At 38.0% G+C, this 14,091-nt stretch overlaps 1 protein-coding gene across 1 annotated transcript in view; it reads right to left on the bottom strand.

Moving 5' to 3' along the window:
- The window catches only part of TOGARAM1 (TOG array regulator of axonemal microtubules 1), a 45,154-nt gene that overhangs the window by 3,145 nt on the left and 27,918 nt on the right, over positions 1-14,091 (bottom strand). The window contains exons 8-18 of the mRNA XM_059819449.1: positions 12,745-12,843; positions 12,134-12,303; positions 10,033-10,201; positions 9,567-9,701; positions 8,686-8,839; positions 7,966-8,071; positions 7,320-7,555; positions 3,680-3,838; positions 2,970-3,096; positions 2,544-2,662; positions 858-1,047 (exon numbers count right to left, since the gene is read on the bottom strand). Coding sequence (XP_059675432.1) covers positions 858-1,047; positions 2,544-2,662; positions 2,970-3,096; positions 3,680-3,838; positions 7,320-7,555; positions 7,966-8,071; positions 8,686-8,839; positions 9,567-9,701; positions 10,033-10,201; positions 12,134-12,303; positions 12,745-12,843 — 1,664 coding nt within the window. The remainder of the gene's footprint in view (positions 1-857; positions 1,048-2,543; positions 2,663-2,969; positions 3,097-3,679; positions 3,839-7,319; positions 7,556-7,965; positions 8,072-8,685; positions 8,840-9,566; positions 9,702-10,032; positions 10,202-12,133; positions 12,304-12,744; positions 12,844-14,091) is intronic.

The raw sequence follows: 14,091 nt of genomic DNA, 5'->3' as shown, positions 1-14,091 counted from the left end.
GACGGCTCTGATATGCAAATACACAAGATATATTTTTTTTTAGCAAGTAAAGCAACATGTGGTATTTTTATACCGTGTATTATTCAACTGCATCTCACCTCATCTGAATTTGAATCATTCTTATACAATGTCATGGAGGTAAACTAGCCATCTGTACGTAACTTTCAGTATGACTAACATTTTCTGCAAACAAGTATTTTTAGCAAGACACAGCTCTATTTAGCAAAAAGAATGTTTTAAAGATTTCAAAAACATTCACAGTTAAGATACTGCAAAGTTCCACAGAAGTGTTTCATAGTTCCACAGCAAAGACACTGCACTGTTAGAAGACAATCTTGGTTTTCCTTTCATTATATTTATCTTTAGTTTACAACTCTTGGACCTCATCATAGGATTCTTCTCCTAAAGAATCTTCTTTCCTATTAGAAAGGATACTTACCTTAAGCTTTATCATAATAAAGACATTTCCTCACCTTCTCCTAGACAAACAAAGCAGGCAGAACTTGCAGCTGTGTTTCAGAGACAGTTTTTCAGAGCTTGATTAATCCTTGCTGCTTTTTTTGTAACCTGTTCCAATATTTTCATATTTACTCAGCAGTGGCATGAAAAAATGCACACAGTATTCCAGAAATAGTTGAGAGTTCTATCTCTAAGTGAAAAGTTTCAGCTTCTTCCTCCTATTTACTTCCTTTACTACCTTTGTAGCTTACCCTTGAGCATACCTCACTTATTCCTCAGTGTTTTCCTGTTAATTGGACATTCTTATTGGAAGAGGGAGCCAAGATTTTTATCAGAAAACTTTGTGACACAACTTTAAACATAATATAATAATAAAATAAAATGTTTCATACACTTACCTTCACAATGTTTGCAACAACAAAGCCTTGATTGTTCTCTGTATCTAACAACAGCTGCTTAATGCCATTTATTCGATCACGGAAGTCTTTTGCATTCAATAAACCTATAATGTCTTTAACGTATTCTTCATTTTCTAATGAATTACGAGGAGCTGTTTTTCTTGTGATTTCGCGGGCTTCTGTAGTCTCTCTTTTGGAAAGGAAAAAGTTATTCAGTAAACACAAGCAGGCTGAAACATGAGTCTCTAATCTCAGACATTCTCTTTCCATGGTAGTGCAAATACCCGAACGAAACAGAAAATCTTCTAATGAAGGACTTTCACTTTAAACATGGTGATTTCCAAAAAATCATATAATAGTAATTGTTGTTCCTAAAGTCTCAATATACATTCCACTCTAAATGCATAGACACTCTAAACACAAGAGAGAAGCCTCAGCTAGGCAGGAGCCCTGTGCTGTTTCAAGTTTCTGTTCGAGAGCAGCTGGGTTTGTGCCCAGTAACAGTTGTGAACTCCCCTCACATCAACGGGTCACAAAAAAACCCCAACCAAAACAAAAAACCAAAAAAGGTTACTGTAGTTAAATTCTTTATTCTCGAAGTACTTTAAACACTGATCCCAGTCTAGGTGGCACCTAAGCAACATGCCATGCTGAGGTGGAAATTCAACAACTCTTCATAGAATATTTTGAAACAAATCTTCTGTAGCATCTAATCTTACTAGGCAGTCATGGAAAGAATTATAAAATCTGTGGAATCACTTCTCTGTCCGCGTAAGTATCCTGCATTTACAGACCAGTTCAGATAGAGTCACTAGCTCATTCCTAATTCATGAACAGAAGCCTTTGATGGAGAATGGAATAAGCATCTTTCTCACATTTTCAAATTCAAACCTATCAGCGCTGTGAGAACAAAAGGCGGCATCAAAATCTCCTGTCCTGCCAGTGTATCACAGGCCACTAAAAGTACCTGAATCAAAGATAAGAGATGCTCTGGCATAATGCAGTAAATAGCACCTCTTCTAAGGAAGCGGGCATGTAGTTTTACATGCCAAAGCAAAATTTACCATCAAATGTGGAATTAGTTATTATTTGGAATAGTAGAGTGTGTTAAAGAAATCTGTTCCTGAATAGACACACTTTCTTCAACCTGGAGGCAGTCACAGCCCCTATGAACCCTACATTCTTGGACGCAGTTTTCTGGCTTGGTTTAAATTTTGGGGGATTTATTTTTCAGTTCAATAGAAGACTTATTAGAAAACAAAACAAAAAACTAACAATGGACAGAGTATCATCTAACACCTTCAGCATCCCCAGTTAGGATCTAACTAAATACTCTGTGTCCAGGTAAGTGCAGAAATAAGTAATTTCTACTGCGACTACCACTAGGCACGTTTTTTTCTACAGAGTCTGAACGGTGACATCTTGAACTGATGGTCACATAGATCTACAGTGAATTCCAAATGTTTTGTGTACTGTGTGTATTTTCATCACCAATAAACAAATGAACTTCAAAGTGCACAAAGCCATTTTAATATTACCAATTACCCTATTTAAAGAGTTTATCTGGGACATGCCAAGTTTAATCTTCACGACCCTGTTGTGAATGTTTTTATACACTCTTCTTGTGGTGAGGCTATTATCCTAGAGGTCAAGTTACTAACAGGGTAAAACACTGAAGATCATTACCTGTCAGTGATATTGAGAGCATCTCTGGAAGTAGATGATGACCTCGAATGTCCAACGCTACTAGTATGGGAACGTCTTCCTTTTGCTGACGGTGTATCTAACGGCATCTCCCCCAAACCCTGCACAAAGGTGCAACTGTTAATTAACATGCCTGGTACACTTCTGCACTGCTGGAGACCCTATAAAAGCAAATCTGACAGCCATGCAAAGTATGTTAGCAACGTACATTTGATCCAGTGTATTTGCAAGGAGTAAAGGCATGCACAGGGCAGCTAACAAGCAGTACCTTGCCATGCCGTAGTCCCCTGATTACTTGTCTTCCTCTGAATGCACTCCTCCCGTTCCCTGTAGGTTCACTGTCTACACCTAACGGCCACTAGTAGAGTTTACATTTGTCAGCTGTTGAACAAGAGCTTTTCCACGTACCTTTTCACGTAGATTGCTAACAGATTCCTTAATGTAAGGCAAATCCTTGGTCGGCACATACTTTTCAAGTGTTTTATCAAAATCAGGATGAGTCATCATACTGAAGAGCATCTTTCGACCGTAATACCTGCAGGACAACAGACCATGACATATACATCTGTAAACATGGATTTGCTTTGTAACTGTTAATAATTACAGGTGTGTAATTCCAAAATGTGGAAGTGCAGGAAGACTGCTATCTATATGTGTAACCAGATACCCTTTTCATCCTCCCCCACAGAAACTATGCTCAAAAATCACTATTTAATCAACATCTGAGCAAAGTAATGAGAACAGTCTTCCATTTCAGCCATCTTTAAACAGGATGGTCCAAGCCTTGTCAGTCAGGCAGCGTGGATCCCAGTGCCAGCATCCCCTCCGTGGCCTGTATCACGTCTGTGCCCAGCAGAGTATGACCTTTGAGGCCCGCTTTTCTGGCAGCCAGGGTGGGCACAGCTGCAGGAGGCATTCAGGTAATTCCTGTCACATATGCTATCTTAACAGTCTCGGCAGCGTTAGGTTAACGGTTGGACTCGATGATCCTAAGGGTCTTTTCCAACCTAAATGATTCCATGATTCTATCCTCTGTCACTGCAGAGAAACACACACTGAGCTATGCAGAGGTTTCAGCCACCTGGAACGTGCTTATCTTAACTATTAACCTTACTAACCTTGTTTGTTGTGAACTATCCTGTGCAAACCTGGCTATTGCAGGGAAAATCCGATCAGCGACAACTTTGGTTCCAGACAGAATCCGCTCCGGTCCCATACGTTCTACAATGTCTGACAGGTGCTGGGCTGTGCATCTTCTCACTGCTGAATGCAGGTGGCTAGAAAAAACACAGCTGCTTAGTAAAAACTCATCGCAGGAGTGAACAGCACTATTTATGTGCTCTACCAAATATGGTATACAAGTTTTCTTTTTTCATCTTTAGCATAATCTACAACTAGTATACTGCTGATATGCAGATACTTATTCTGGCTGTATAGAAAAGATATTGTGGAGCAAAGACAAATAACTTAATTTAAAAGGATAATCCATTGGATTAAATTTCATTTCATTCACTTAAAATCCCAAACTACAAGAACAGAAATGAAAAAAGAAAAATTATTTTTTTTTTGTGTAAAGTCAGTTTCAACCTCTAACTGCACCTTTTGGATTAATAAAACTAGTAATTTTCTTCCTTTTAGAATTTAATCTCTAGTTTTCCTTAAAATAATAGTGAAATATTTTAGAAAGCACACTACTACGTGTTCTTTCCATCAACTTGATGAAAAACTAGTCCCCGTGCTCAGAAACACATCTTGTGCATTTTATATCAATTTAAAATTAAATAAAGCAGTATTCTATTGACTTCTAAAAATCCTGCGGAAGTCTATTTTCTACAAAACAGGGGCCACTAAACACCTGTGCTGATGATAATGGGAGAAAAGCTGGAACCAATTTTCAAACTTGCGCAGCTAACTAACATTTTATATAAACTCTACTGTACCTGCTGATCCCACATGTTTTCAGACTTCACAATTCTGCAAATTCAAACTTTTCCAATTTTATTTTTATCTTTAGATTAAAAGTCCTGTTTTGAGGACAGTTTCACTGCACAGTAAATGAGACATTTGCATGGCTTATTGTTCGTAGGGAAATACAGGTTTAAAGGAGAGAGCTAAGGAAAAGAATTGACTTGGTAAAGCACACCAGTGGCTCCCCAGCTTTGCAGTTTGACATGAACATCCAGTGTTCTTCGCAAATGGCTACGTTCCCATCTCACCAAGATTTTCATTTTCTCTGGTTCCATAGATTACCATGGCCTCACTGGAAGTAAAGCTACCACTAGACTACAGCTCTCACGACCACAACTAGCCGGGTCTGTTCAAACTGCAACATGCGGCAGCTCAGAATACAGTCCAGGCTGCAAAATCTATCTGGCAGCGTGGCAGCTCCCACGCTGAACTCCCTGCTAATGTAGCCGTCCTCTCTGCTGCTTCTGAGCTGCCTAGGTTAAACTAGCTTTAGCTTGTGCTCAGTACCTGCCGTTATGGCTCTACAGCAGCCACACATCTTGGGAGCTTGCGAGAAGGCAAACAGTAACAGACTAACTCCTGCTGCACGTTCCGATGGGAAAACAAGAACTGTGAGGCTTAAAGACCTCACTGCATGGAAGCAAATATTCCCCACAAATGCCTGCTGCTCATGCAAAATAGTTGGAAATTTTTTTGTATGCACGTAAGACCTTAGAATTAAACACAATTCATACAGATAAGAAACATGATTTTAAAATTTCAGAAATGCAATCACTTTCAGATCTAGTCCTGGAATCATGCTCTTGGATCAAGCATCTATTCATAGAGGTGAGTTTGCAGCAATAGTCCAATATCTTTAGAGCAGCATCTCACAAAGGCAAACAAAAATGTTTTTAATTATTCTTGTTGGTAAAGTCAAAAACAACTTTGTAGCTGATGGAGAATCAGTATGTTTATCTACTCAGGGTTGCAAGCGTTAATACTTGTGATCACAGTAGGCTTGACATATGTTGCGCGGAAAATAGGTAGATTTTAAAAGGTCTTATGAATTGTAGGAAAAATGCTAACTGTTAACTTGAATACGTAAGTTGTGGTGAATATAAGCAACTCAATGTATAAGCCAAATTTAGAAAAGATATCCTTTGTGTAGTTACACAGTTGTGTCAAACAGAACCTTTCCGCTTTGTACTGCAGGCACATGTCATTTTTCTCCCAAATTTCCACTTTGAAAGATAATTCTTGTATTCATTGTTACAGCCTCTAGAAAGGATAGCTCCAGACGTGCCTATGGGCTTTGTTGCTAATATGGCCAGAGTTTCCTGAAGCCAATACTAGAAAAGCTGTAACTCACAGTGCTATTTAGGCCATCCGCTGATGGGTCATGCATTAAAACATACTGTACTCCATGATTTAAACACCTGCTTCAAATGCTGTATTCAGTCTCACAGCTCAGATGATTTTGATATCTGAAAACGTATCTGAGTTCACAAACTGGAGGGGTCAATCTTTACAGGTCTAGAAAACTCACAAGAGTAGGTCAGTGTGTTTCAATCTGCCACTGAAAAGGGGGAGATCAGATGTAGCCAGCTATGATCATGAGCATTGCTTGGCCAGGGATTTCTGAAGAAAAGATGGGACTACATAAGCAGACCCCTTTACAGGGCTTCTGAATTAAAGCAATGTGCAGTTACTGTCTGCTGGTCTAAAATTCACAAACACAACTATGTGCAGGCACGATTCATAAATAATTTAAATCCCAAGACTGATATTTGCCTTTCAGTTTAAAGTTCAGGAAATTGCAGTACGGTTCTCATTGGCTTTCAGGAGACAGAATCAATATATTCCACAACAGCCAGCTTCCCAGGAAACAAAACATTTTGAATCAAGACTAACTCTTACAATTTGTAGCTGTGCAGAAAGTCTAAGATTGATTTATAAAGTAGCATCTGAAATATTTAATGGAAGGGACAGGCTACGAGAAATGTAGCCTATTACATGTCATCTAAGTGATGACAGATAGATAAGAGATAAAGTAGAAGTAGGTATATATCTAAGATACTGGAATGTCTAATGGCTTGATTAAGTATTGCTGTTACAGTGAATGAGGACATAAAAGAAAAAGAACGGCATACTTAACAGGGAAACTGAGGGAAAGGAATGTAACCTCTACTACAGACTGAGGTGACCTAGATGTCAGAATCAAACCATGCAATCAGAAACGGAGGCTTGTTTGAGGTACTCAAGAAAATAATGGCCACCACCACCGTAAGGGAAATTAAAACGCAGACAAAAAAGACTATTAACCAGCGAAGTCTAGGGAAGAACAGGAAATCAGCCAAGATAGTTGCAGCTAGAGAATTGTAAGTTATAAATCATCTTTCTAAATAAAAAGTAGTGCTGAAAGCTGAAAAAGACAGGCATTTGATGGCAGAGCAAGCAAAAAATGAGAATGCTATGTGAGCTTTACTAGGCAAAGCAAAATAGCAGTTTCCTAAGAATACTATACTAACAGTGAATAAAATTACTGAAGTCTTGCAGAATGACCAGAAAATACACCACACTCCAAAATCAACAGCAACTTTTTCCATAACGTACAGAAAGAAACAGGGGGGCGACAGTTTACTTTCATGCCAACAAACGTTGCCCTTGGTAGATGTTTTGCAGAGCTGACTTACTATATTTTCAAATTTCTGCCTACTATATTTTGATTTATTTTTTTAAAAGACTATATTTGATAAATTTATTCGATTCACAAGTTATATTTCTTTATAAAGTCTTTATAAGAATTACCTTTGCCCTCCATTTATAAGAGAACAAAGTGCACGTGCTGGAGTCACATTATTAACCATAGCCTTCAGTGCTTTGTCTACCTCTTCCCTTATAAATGTGTTGGATTCACCAGCTTTGTGCAAAAGGACTTTTACTGTATTATCTAGTTCTTGATCCATGCTCTTTTTCAGGTAGGTGAACAAATCCCCTAAACAGACCACAGCAGCTCGAGAAACACCTGAGCGTAAATTCTTGACCTGCACACAGGAAAAACCCAAACAAACAATGAATAATGTTTATAAAATATACTTTAAAATAAGTAAAGCTTAATGTTTCCCTTTGTAATTTTTAAGTAACATTAAAAGCAACTGAGAAATACATTTCTAACTTGATTCACAATGTGTGAGAATTAAAATACATACACATGAAAAATGTTATAAAGTTACAATCTGAATTTTTTCAGTCTCTTAGCAAATCAAATCAGATCAGCTGTTGGTATCTGAAGTATAAGCTGCTTTGCCAAACAACAAACTCATCCTTGTGAGACTGTCCAACAGAGAAAAACTAACCACAGATGAACATACCATTTCATTTCAGTGTATCTGAGAGCTATAAAATACATATACACACATATAGTCAGTGAAATATTCTGATAGTAAAATTTAACCTCTTGAGCCACAGCCAAACTTGTTTCGTGTAGCTTTGCAGTCAGAATAGTCGCATGGTAGGCAGACAAACATCTAACAAAGTTCAGACCTTCAATTTTCTTCTCCCTATGTAAAAAACAAATTAAATTCAAAACATTTGCAGATTTTCATAAAAATATTAAACCACAGAATTCTAAGACACCAAATAGCAAACGAATTAGATTGTAAAATGAAGCAGTAACGTGTAACGTAGGAAATTCTTTTGAAGTGAGTCTTTCTTTTAATGTGGTTGTAGGACTACTTTAGCATACCAGTCTCCCAATTCTTTCCCACAGTTCTGTCCACAGCTTGCACCAGTGGCCATTAAAGGATTCCTGTGCTTCCGCAAGTTGAAAAGGCAGCAGCATTGTAACCCCATTTCACCAGTCAGAGCACAGTGAAGCCTTGTATTCCACAGAAAATAGCAAGAAGGTGTTGGCAGGGGCCCTCTCCAGAACAGTGCTTAAGCTTAGACATCTCTCTACAAGTCTCTGAAAGCTTAGCTATTAAGCCTCAATTTACAACAGTTACCGTTTAATCTAGGTTTGGACTGAAAAAAAATGTTTTTTCTCATATATCACTTGCAATCCTTCTCGCTATTTTTGATGTCATGTCCATTTTGCTGTTTTTTTTTAAAGTAAGTCATCAAAATAAACGCCTTCTACATTACATTCCGGTTGTAGATAGATGTTTACACCTACCAGTCATCATCAGCTAAAAAGGTCAAGGCTTCTGTCAGTGCCGTTTCTGGTTTTGAAAAGGGCTGCAGTTCTGATGGGTCCATTACTTCTGGGCTGTGAGTGACCGATGGGGTCCTGTCTTTATAGCGTCCTCGTGCCCCAAAAGAAACTTCATCTGCAAAGTCGTGAAGCATAAGAAATAATTAGCATAATCTGAAGAAACTAATTCATTCAAAGGAAGGAAATATAAAAAGTTGGAGATATAGACTGCTGCTACTCAGGGACCAGGCTTTCAAAAAGACAGCTTTCCCAGTTATATCCTCGATCATTCAGCGTTTCACTCACGGGAATGAATCTTTTGGCAAACAACCACCACTTTAAAAAGTTGCAAACACAAATGTAGTCAGTCGTTTGATGTAAAAACAGATGCACAATGTGCTAAAACACGGTGTGCTAAGACACGATATAGTAAAACTTCAAGAGCCACCTGAGAAATTCTGAAGACCTTTGACCATCATCAGATGAGCTGCTATTCTGAAAAGATTTCTACTGCATGTTTTAAAGGCATCTCAGTGACAAAATGTACCCAGGAATGTTTTTCTTGGAGAGAGAAGGGAGTCAATTTGCCATTAACACAATACATCATTTAAGCTGCTGAGCAAATAAAAAACCCTCTCATGTTTCAAACATCTTCCTAACAAATTATAGATGAAAAATGTTTCAAGGGAGCAATGATGAATTCAAATCCCCTTCACCACTCCCCCCAAAGTACTAATCTTCCAGAGCGCCTCAGGACTATCCATTGCACAAATAAATCATATTAAACCTGATTTTATTTTGGAACTGTCCCACTCCACATACCGAAATATTCTGGCAGTCTTTAGTTTACTGTAACAGCTTACCAGTATCTAGCAAGGGTGAACATTTTGTCTTCTTCAAACTGGATGTTCTTTTTAATGAAGGATTCAAGGCCATGTTTTCTAATGACAAAGATACATTTCCTGACGATGTTAATATATCCCCACAGAGATTTAACTCTAGAAAATAGAAAGAAATGTCCAAACGACAACAACAACAACAAATCAGAAGAAAGGAAAAAACTAGCATTTTCAGTCCTAATTTGTCTTTTGAAATTTTGCTTAACTACAGTCTTTCAGGTATTTCCCACAAGCACTTTACTCTCCACCATTTGCATTGTAAGACTGACAACAAATGACTAAAGAGTAAACTGCAGTGTAAAATTAATTCTAGTAATACCTCATGTCAGACTAAACAGTCATGATTTTGGTAATTATCACAGAATTTTAATTTCCATTTCAGCAACATTTAATAGTATATTATTCATTTAAGACAAACACTAATCCTCACTTTCTGTTGTCATTTTCTCTGGTTCATTCAGTTTAAGTCTTTCCCAAGGGTTTTCTTCCTTTTCTTCAAGGTCTTTGACTTCCTGATGTTCTTTATGATTGTGTTCTTTTTCTTCTCTTTTCTTCCGCCTCACCTTGTCCTGGGCAGATTTTGACATGGCAACTTTTATCTGCAGAAAATTAATGCAGCCATTATGATATGCGATGCACAAGTTACCCAATAACTTATTACCCAGTTCTTGATATTGTCTAAGGTAAGCATGGGAAATTACTATTTTCACCATTATTCTACAGAGCATAAGGAAATTACTCATATAAATATTAAATCCAATCCTGAAAAGAGCTGAATGTCTGCTTTCTGCATGACAGGTAGTCCTACTGGCAAAGAGAAGCAACACTCCAGGTTTAAACATTTAAGGGAAATAATAATTTACTCTAAAATACCTGAATAGTTAGAGAATTAAGATCTAAAAGAAAAGGTCTTCTATTTCTCTGGCAGTGTTGTGTAGTTTCCTAAAATTTTAAGTAACAAATATACAATCTACATGAACTCACTCCCGTTTAAGCCACACAGGGGATTTTTAAACAGTGGTCTTTAACAGTGTGATCTGACCCTTTTCTCTTGCATGTTTAAGACAATTACGATTCTTCATGAGAGCTTAGTAACATTTAATAGGTTCTTCCATTTTCTCCTTTTAATCTGATCCCTCCAAGTACTCCTATCTTCAGTGGGAGAGGACATTTTCCAGCTCGACTCCCTCCTGCCGCCCTTCTCCCAGAGACTTCACATTAGGTGGGGAGCTTCTGACACAGCAGTTTGTTATTATAAAAAATCCAGGTGGAACGAAAAGCAAAAGCAGGGAGAAGCACCTGGCTGGCTGCGGGCTGCTTTGGTACGCGAGGTCCAGATTGAACCCCTGGCACAGTCTGATCCACAGCAGGAAGCTGCATTGCACTCTCCTGCCAGGTTCATGCCCCAATTATGAAGATTTTGGGAGATCGGTCTTTCTCAGCTGTTCCTGCTGAAGCTGTTCTTCCTTGTATAGAGTTACACACTCATGCGAGCAGGAGCCTGAGCCTCAGTGCCTAACACTGTACACTAAAATAGATTTAGTTCGGACCATTAACCTACAGCGTTAGGCAGGAAATTACTTTTTTGCGTTTGTTGCACTCCCAGTAAATACACAGTTGCTTACACGAAGAAGAAAAGCTTCCATAACAGAGACAAAAAAGAGATTTTCAGGTCTAATTGTTAATCATTCATCCAGGACAGCAAAAATATCGTTCGGTTCCCTTCTCTGATTCCAGCATTGCCTTGAAAATGGGTCTTAGGATCAACTACCGAACTACTAGCAAATATTGGTGGATCTGTACGGTGTTTAAAGAGATCCTCATACCATTTTTTTTTTTTTAATCTAAAATTCACAGGACCAAAAAACACTTTGTGCAGTCCACTTAATTTGGTATCAACAGTATTGGTAATTGGTGCCATTTGTAATTGCCCACTTGAGATGTGAAGACAAGTTTCCCATGGACCATGCCAAGAAGATCAAGTTTATTTCCTGTGTTGTCACCAATGAACAAATGACACCACAGCCTTATTTAAACTGCATGAACAATCTGCAGTAAGTCACCTTACTGAGAAAATGTAACCCATTTTTTATTTAACAATTGTTAGAAAAGTAACGCTGAATTACAAGAAACTTCTGGTTTAGGCTTAATATAACATTCTGCAAATATTAGCAGACAGCAACTGTGTTCTCATTACTGTTTGCAAGACGGTTCAATAAGCACTCAGAGCAAAAACCTGCATGCAGTCAACCAGATGTTGACAAATGAGTTCTCACTGTTAATCCAGCTTTAGTCTTCACCTTGTAACGGAACTCAACAAACCAAACAGAATCGCAGCATCATTAAGGTTGGAAAAGACCTAACATAAATAAAAGGTCTTGTATACCGCTGCAAGTCACCTGAGCTATGAATTCATGTATTTTAATCAAATTCTTGTTTACCATAACATAGAGACTGCAGAACTGTATCCAACTGTATTCATACATATAAAAAAAGGAAGCAAGACAATAAAATGGTTCTGGAAGTCTTACCTCTTTTTCATTTTCAACACGGAGATGAGAAGCACTGTTCTGCTGGATGCTTCTCCCACAGATCCCTGATGATGGCTCAGTCTCCTCTTTGACAGCTTCGTCGTCTCCATTCGCTGCAGACGTTAGGGACTGGCTGTATGTTCGTGCAGAAGGAGGACTTCCAAAAACACCTGAAAGGCATTATCATGTTGTGCCCTCACCAAAATAATCATTTTATTCATCAGAATTTAGTAAAAACTAAAGAAAACCAAAAGTAATTCAAGAAGATAAAACATCGCTATTATACTATCAGTGCCAATTTCCACCCAAAAGTATTCTTACCTTATTCTACCGAGTAGGCTGGATGCACGTACATGTGAGCACACTGGGCTAGAACCAAGACCTAACCTTCACAATTTGCTGCCATTCTATGTTGTTGGAATGGAACAGCATATCCAGTAACTGCAAAACTTCCAAGCATAATTCTTTTTATTCCCATTTGAAAAGGAGATTGTTCACAATCTAAAATGTTTTAAGGAATCTACTTCTCCTTTTCCCGTTCTATGAAAGTACGTTTTCCCTCATTGTAAAAACATGATGAGATACAGGAGATAATTTTGGTTTTGTAATACCTTTACCAACAATTACAACTGCATCTTCAGACAGGACACTTGGTGAAGTGAAATCTAGGTTGTTCATCTCTGGAAAACTAGACGTTGACTCCGCAAGACCTTAAAAAAAATTAAAATCACACAATGTAAATCATGTACTTTAGCCTTTGGTACATGTTTTATTCTTCTAAAATGTCAATATACACTGACATCTCAATTTATCACGTTTAGGAATCAGTATATTTTCAAGCTACTGATGTTAACGGGGTTTACTATATATTGATATCCTCAAATCATGGGAAGCATATAGCAAATAAAATTTCTGCCAAAAGGTCATAAAGAAAACCAGTGGTTGTAAGAGGATTTTAAAATCAACTGATTCCACTGAAAAAACCAGAAGTTTCTAACTCGCTCAGTGGAAGTATAGCACTGTTTCTTACATAATTCAGCACAACTGAATCAAAACAGAATTTGCTAAAATATTTTTTTCCCCAAGCAGCACTTAATGCTGTTTCCCATATAAATGAGTAGTCCCCCAAATTCTTTACCAAAGTGGATGACATATATTATGTACTTCTATACTGGTTACACTAGTTGCAAATAAAAATCATAGTCTGTGACCAAGGAAGAGCACCATTTGCTTTTGCTATTTAACCTAAATAATCTGAAATTTCTGAACAGAGAAGATGGTTTAGGAAAGCCCAATTACCTACTCGAAAGCGCATAAATGAAGGCAGTGGACTACCGAATAATCTCAGCTGAGAAACACTCTGGTAAACTGACAGCCCTATGGCTGCTGCAACATCTCTAACGTTCGTGAGAAGGACCAGGGACCCAGAACCTGCAGTAGCCCTCCACCGGGCCAGCTGCGGCATCGCAGCAATTTGGGACTCTTGACAGCTCTGTTACGCTTTCTGCCCTCACCTCAATCTTTAGTTTGCCAAAAATAATCCCAGGTAAGAGTATGACAGATGCCTCTTTACAAATTACTTGATAGTTTTAATTTTGGAGCTCTCCTTTTTATTCTTTATGAGAAGAAAGATCAAGTGAAAAGGTTTCTCTTGAAAGTGTTAATTTCAGAAGTCATTGGCTTCTGAATGTTCCAAGTTTTAACATTCGAGAACTGTCAAAATTGGTCTTTTGGGGTTTTCTTGAATATAATCTTCAGGCTCCATGAGCAATTCTCTCTTAGACTGTAACTGAATGGGCATCAAATACTGGATCCTCTTTGGAACCCACCCCAGATCAGGACCTTCTGTCCTAACCTCAGCTCCTAGCCCAAAAATTTACCAACCTTGATTTCACAGGCATCACAAGATAAGCAGGTGTCAACAAAAAAAAAAGGATTTACAAATCTGATTATAAACT

This window comes from Gavia stellata, chromosome 7 (genome assembly GCF_030936135.1).
Source record: "Gavia stellata isolate bGavSte3 chromosome 7, bGavSte3.hap2, whole genome shotgun sequence".
Classification (NCBI taxonomy): Eukaryota; Metazoa; Chordata; class Aves; order Gaviiformes; family Gaviidae; genus Gavia; species Gavia stellata.
The sequence above is the reverse complement of the archived record's forward strand: the minus strand, read 5'-3'. Positions and strand labels throughout refer to the sequence as shown.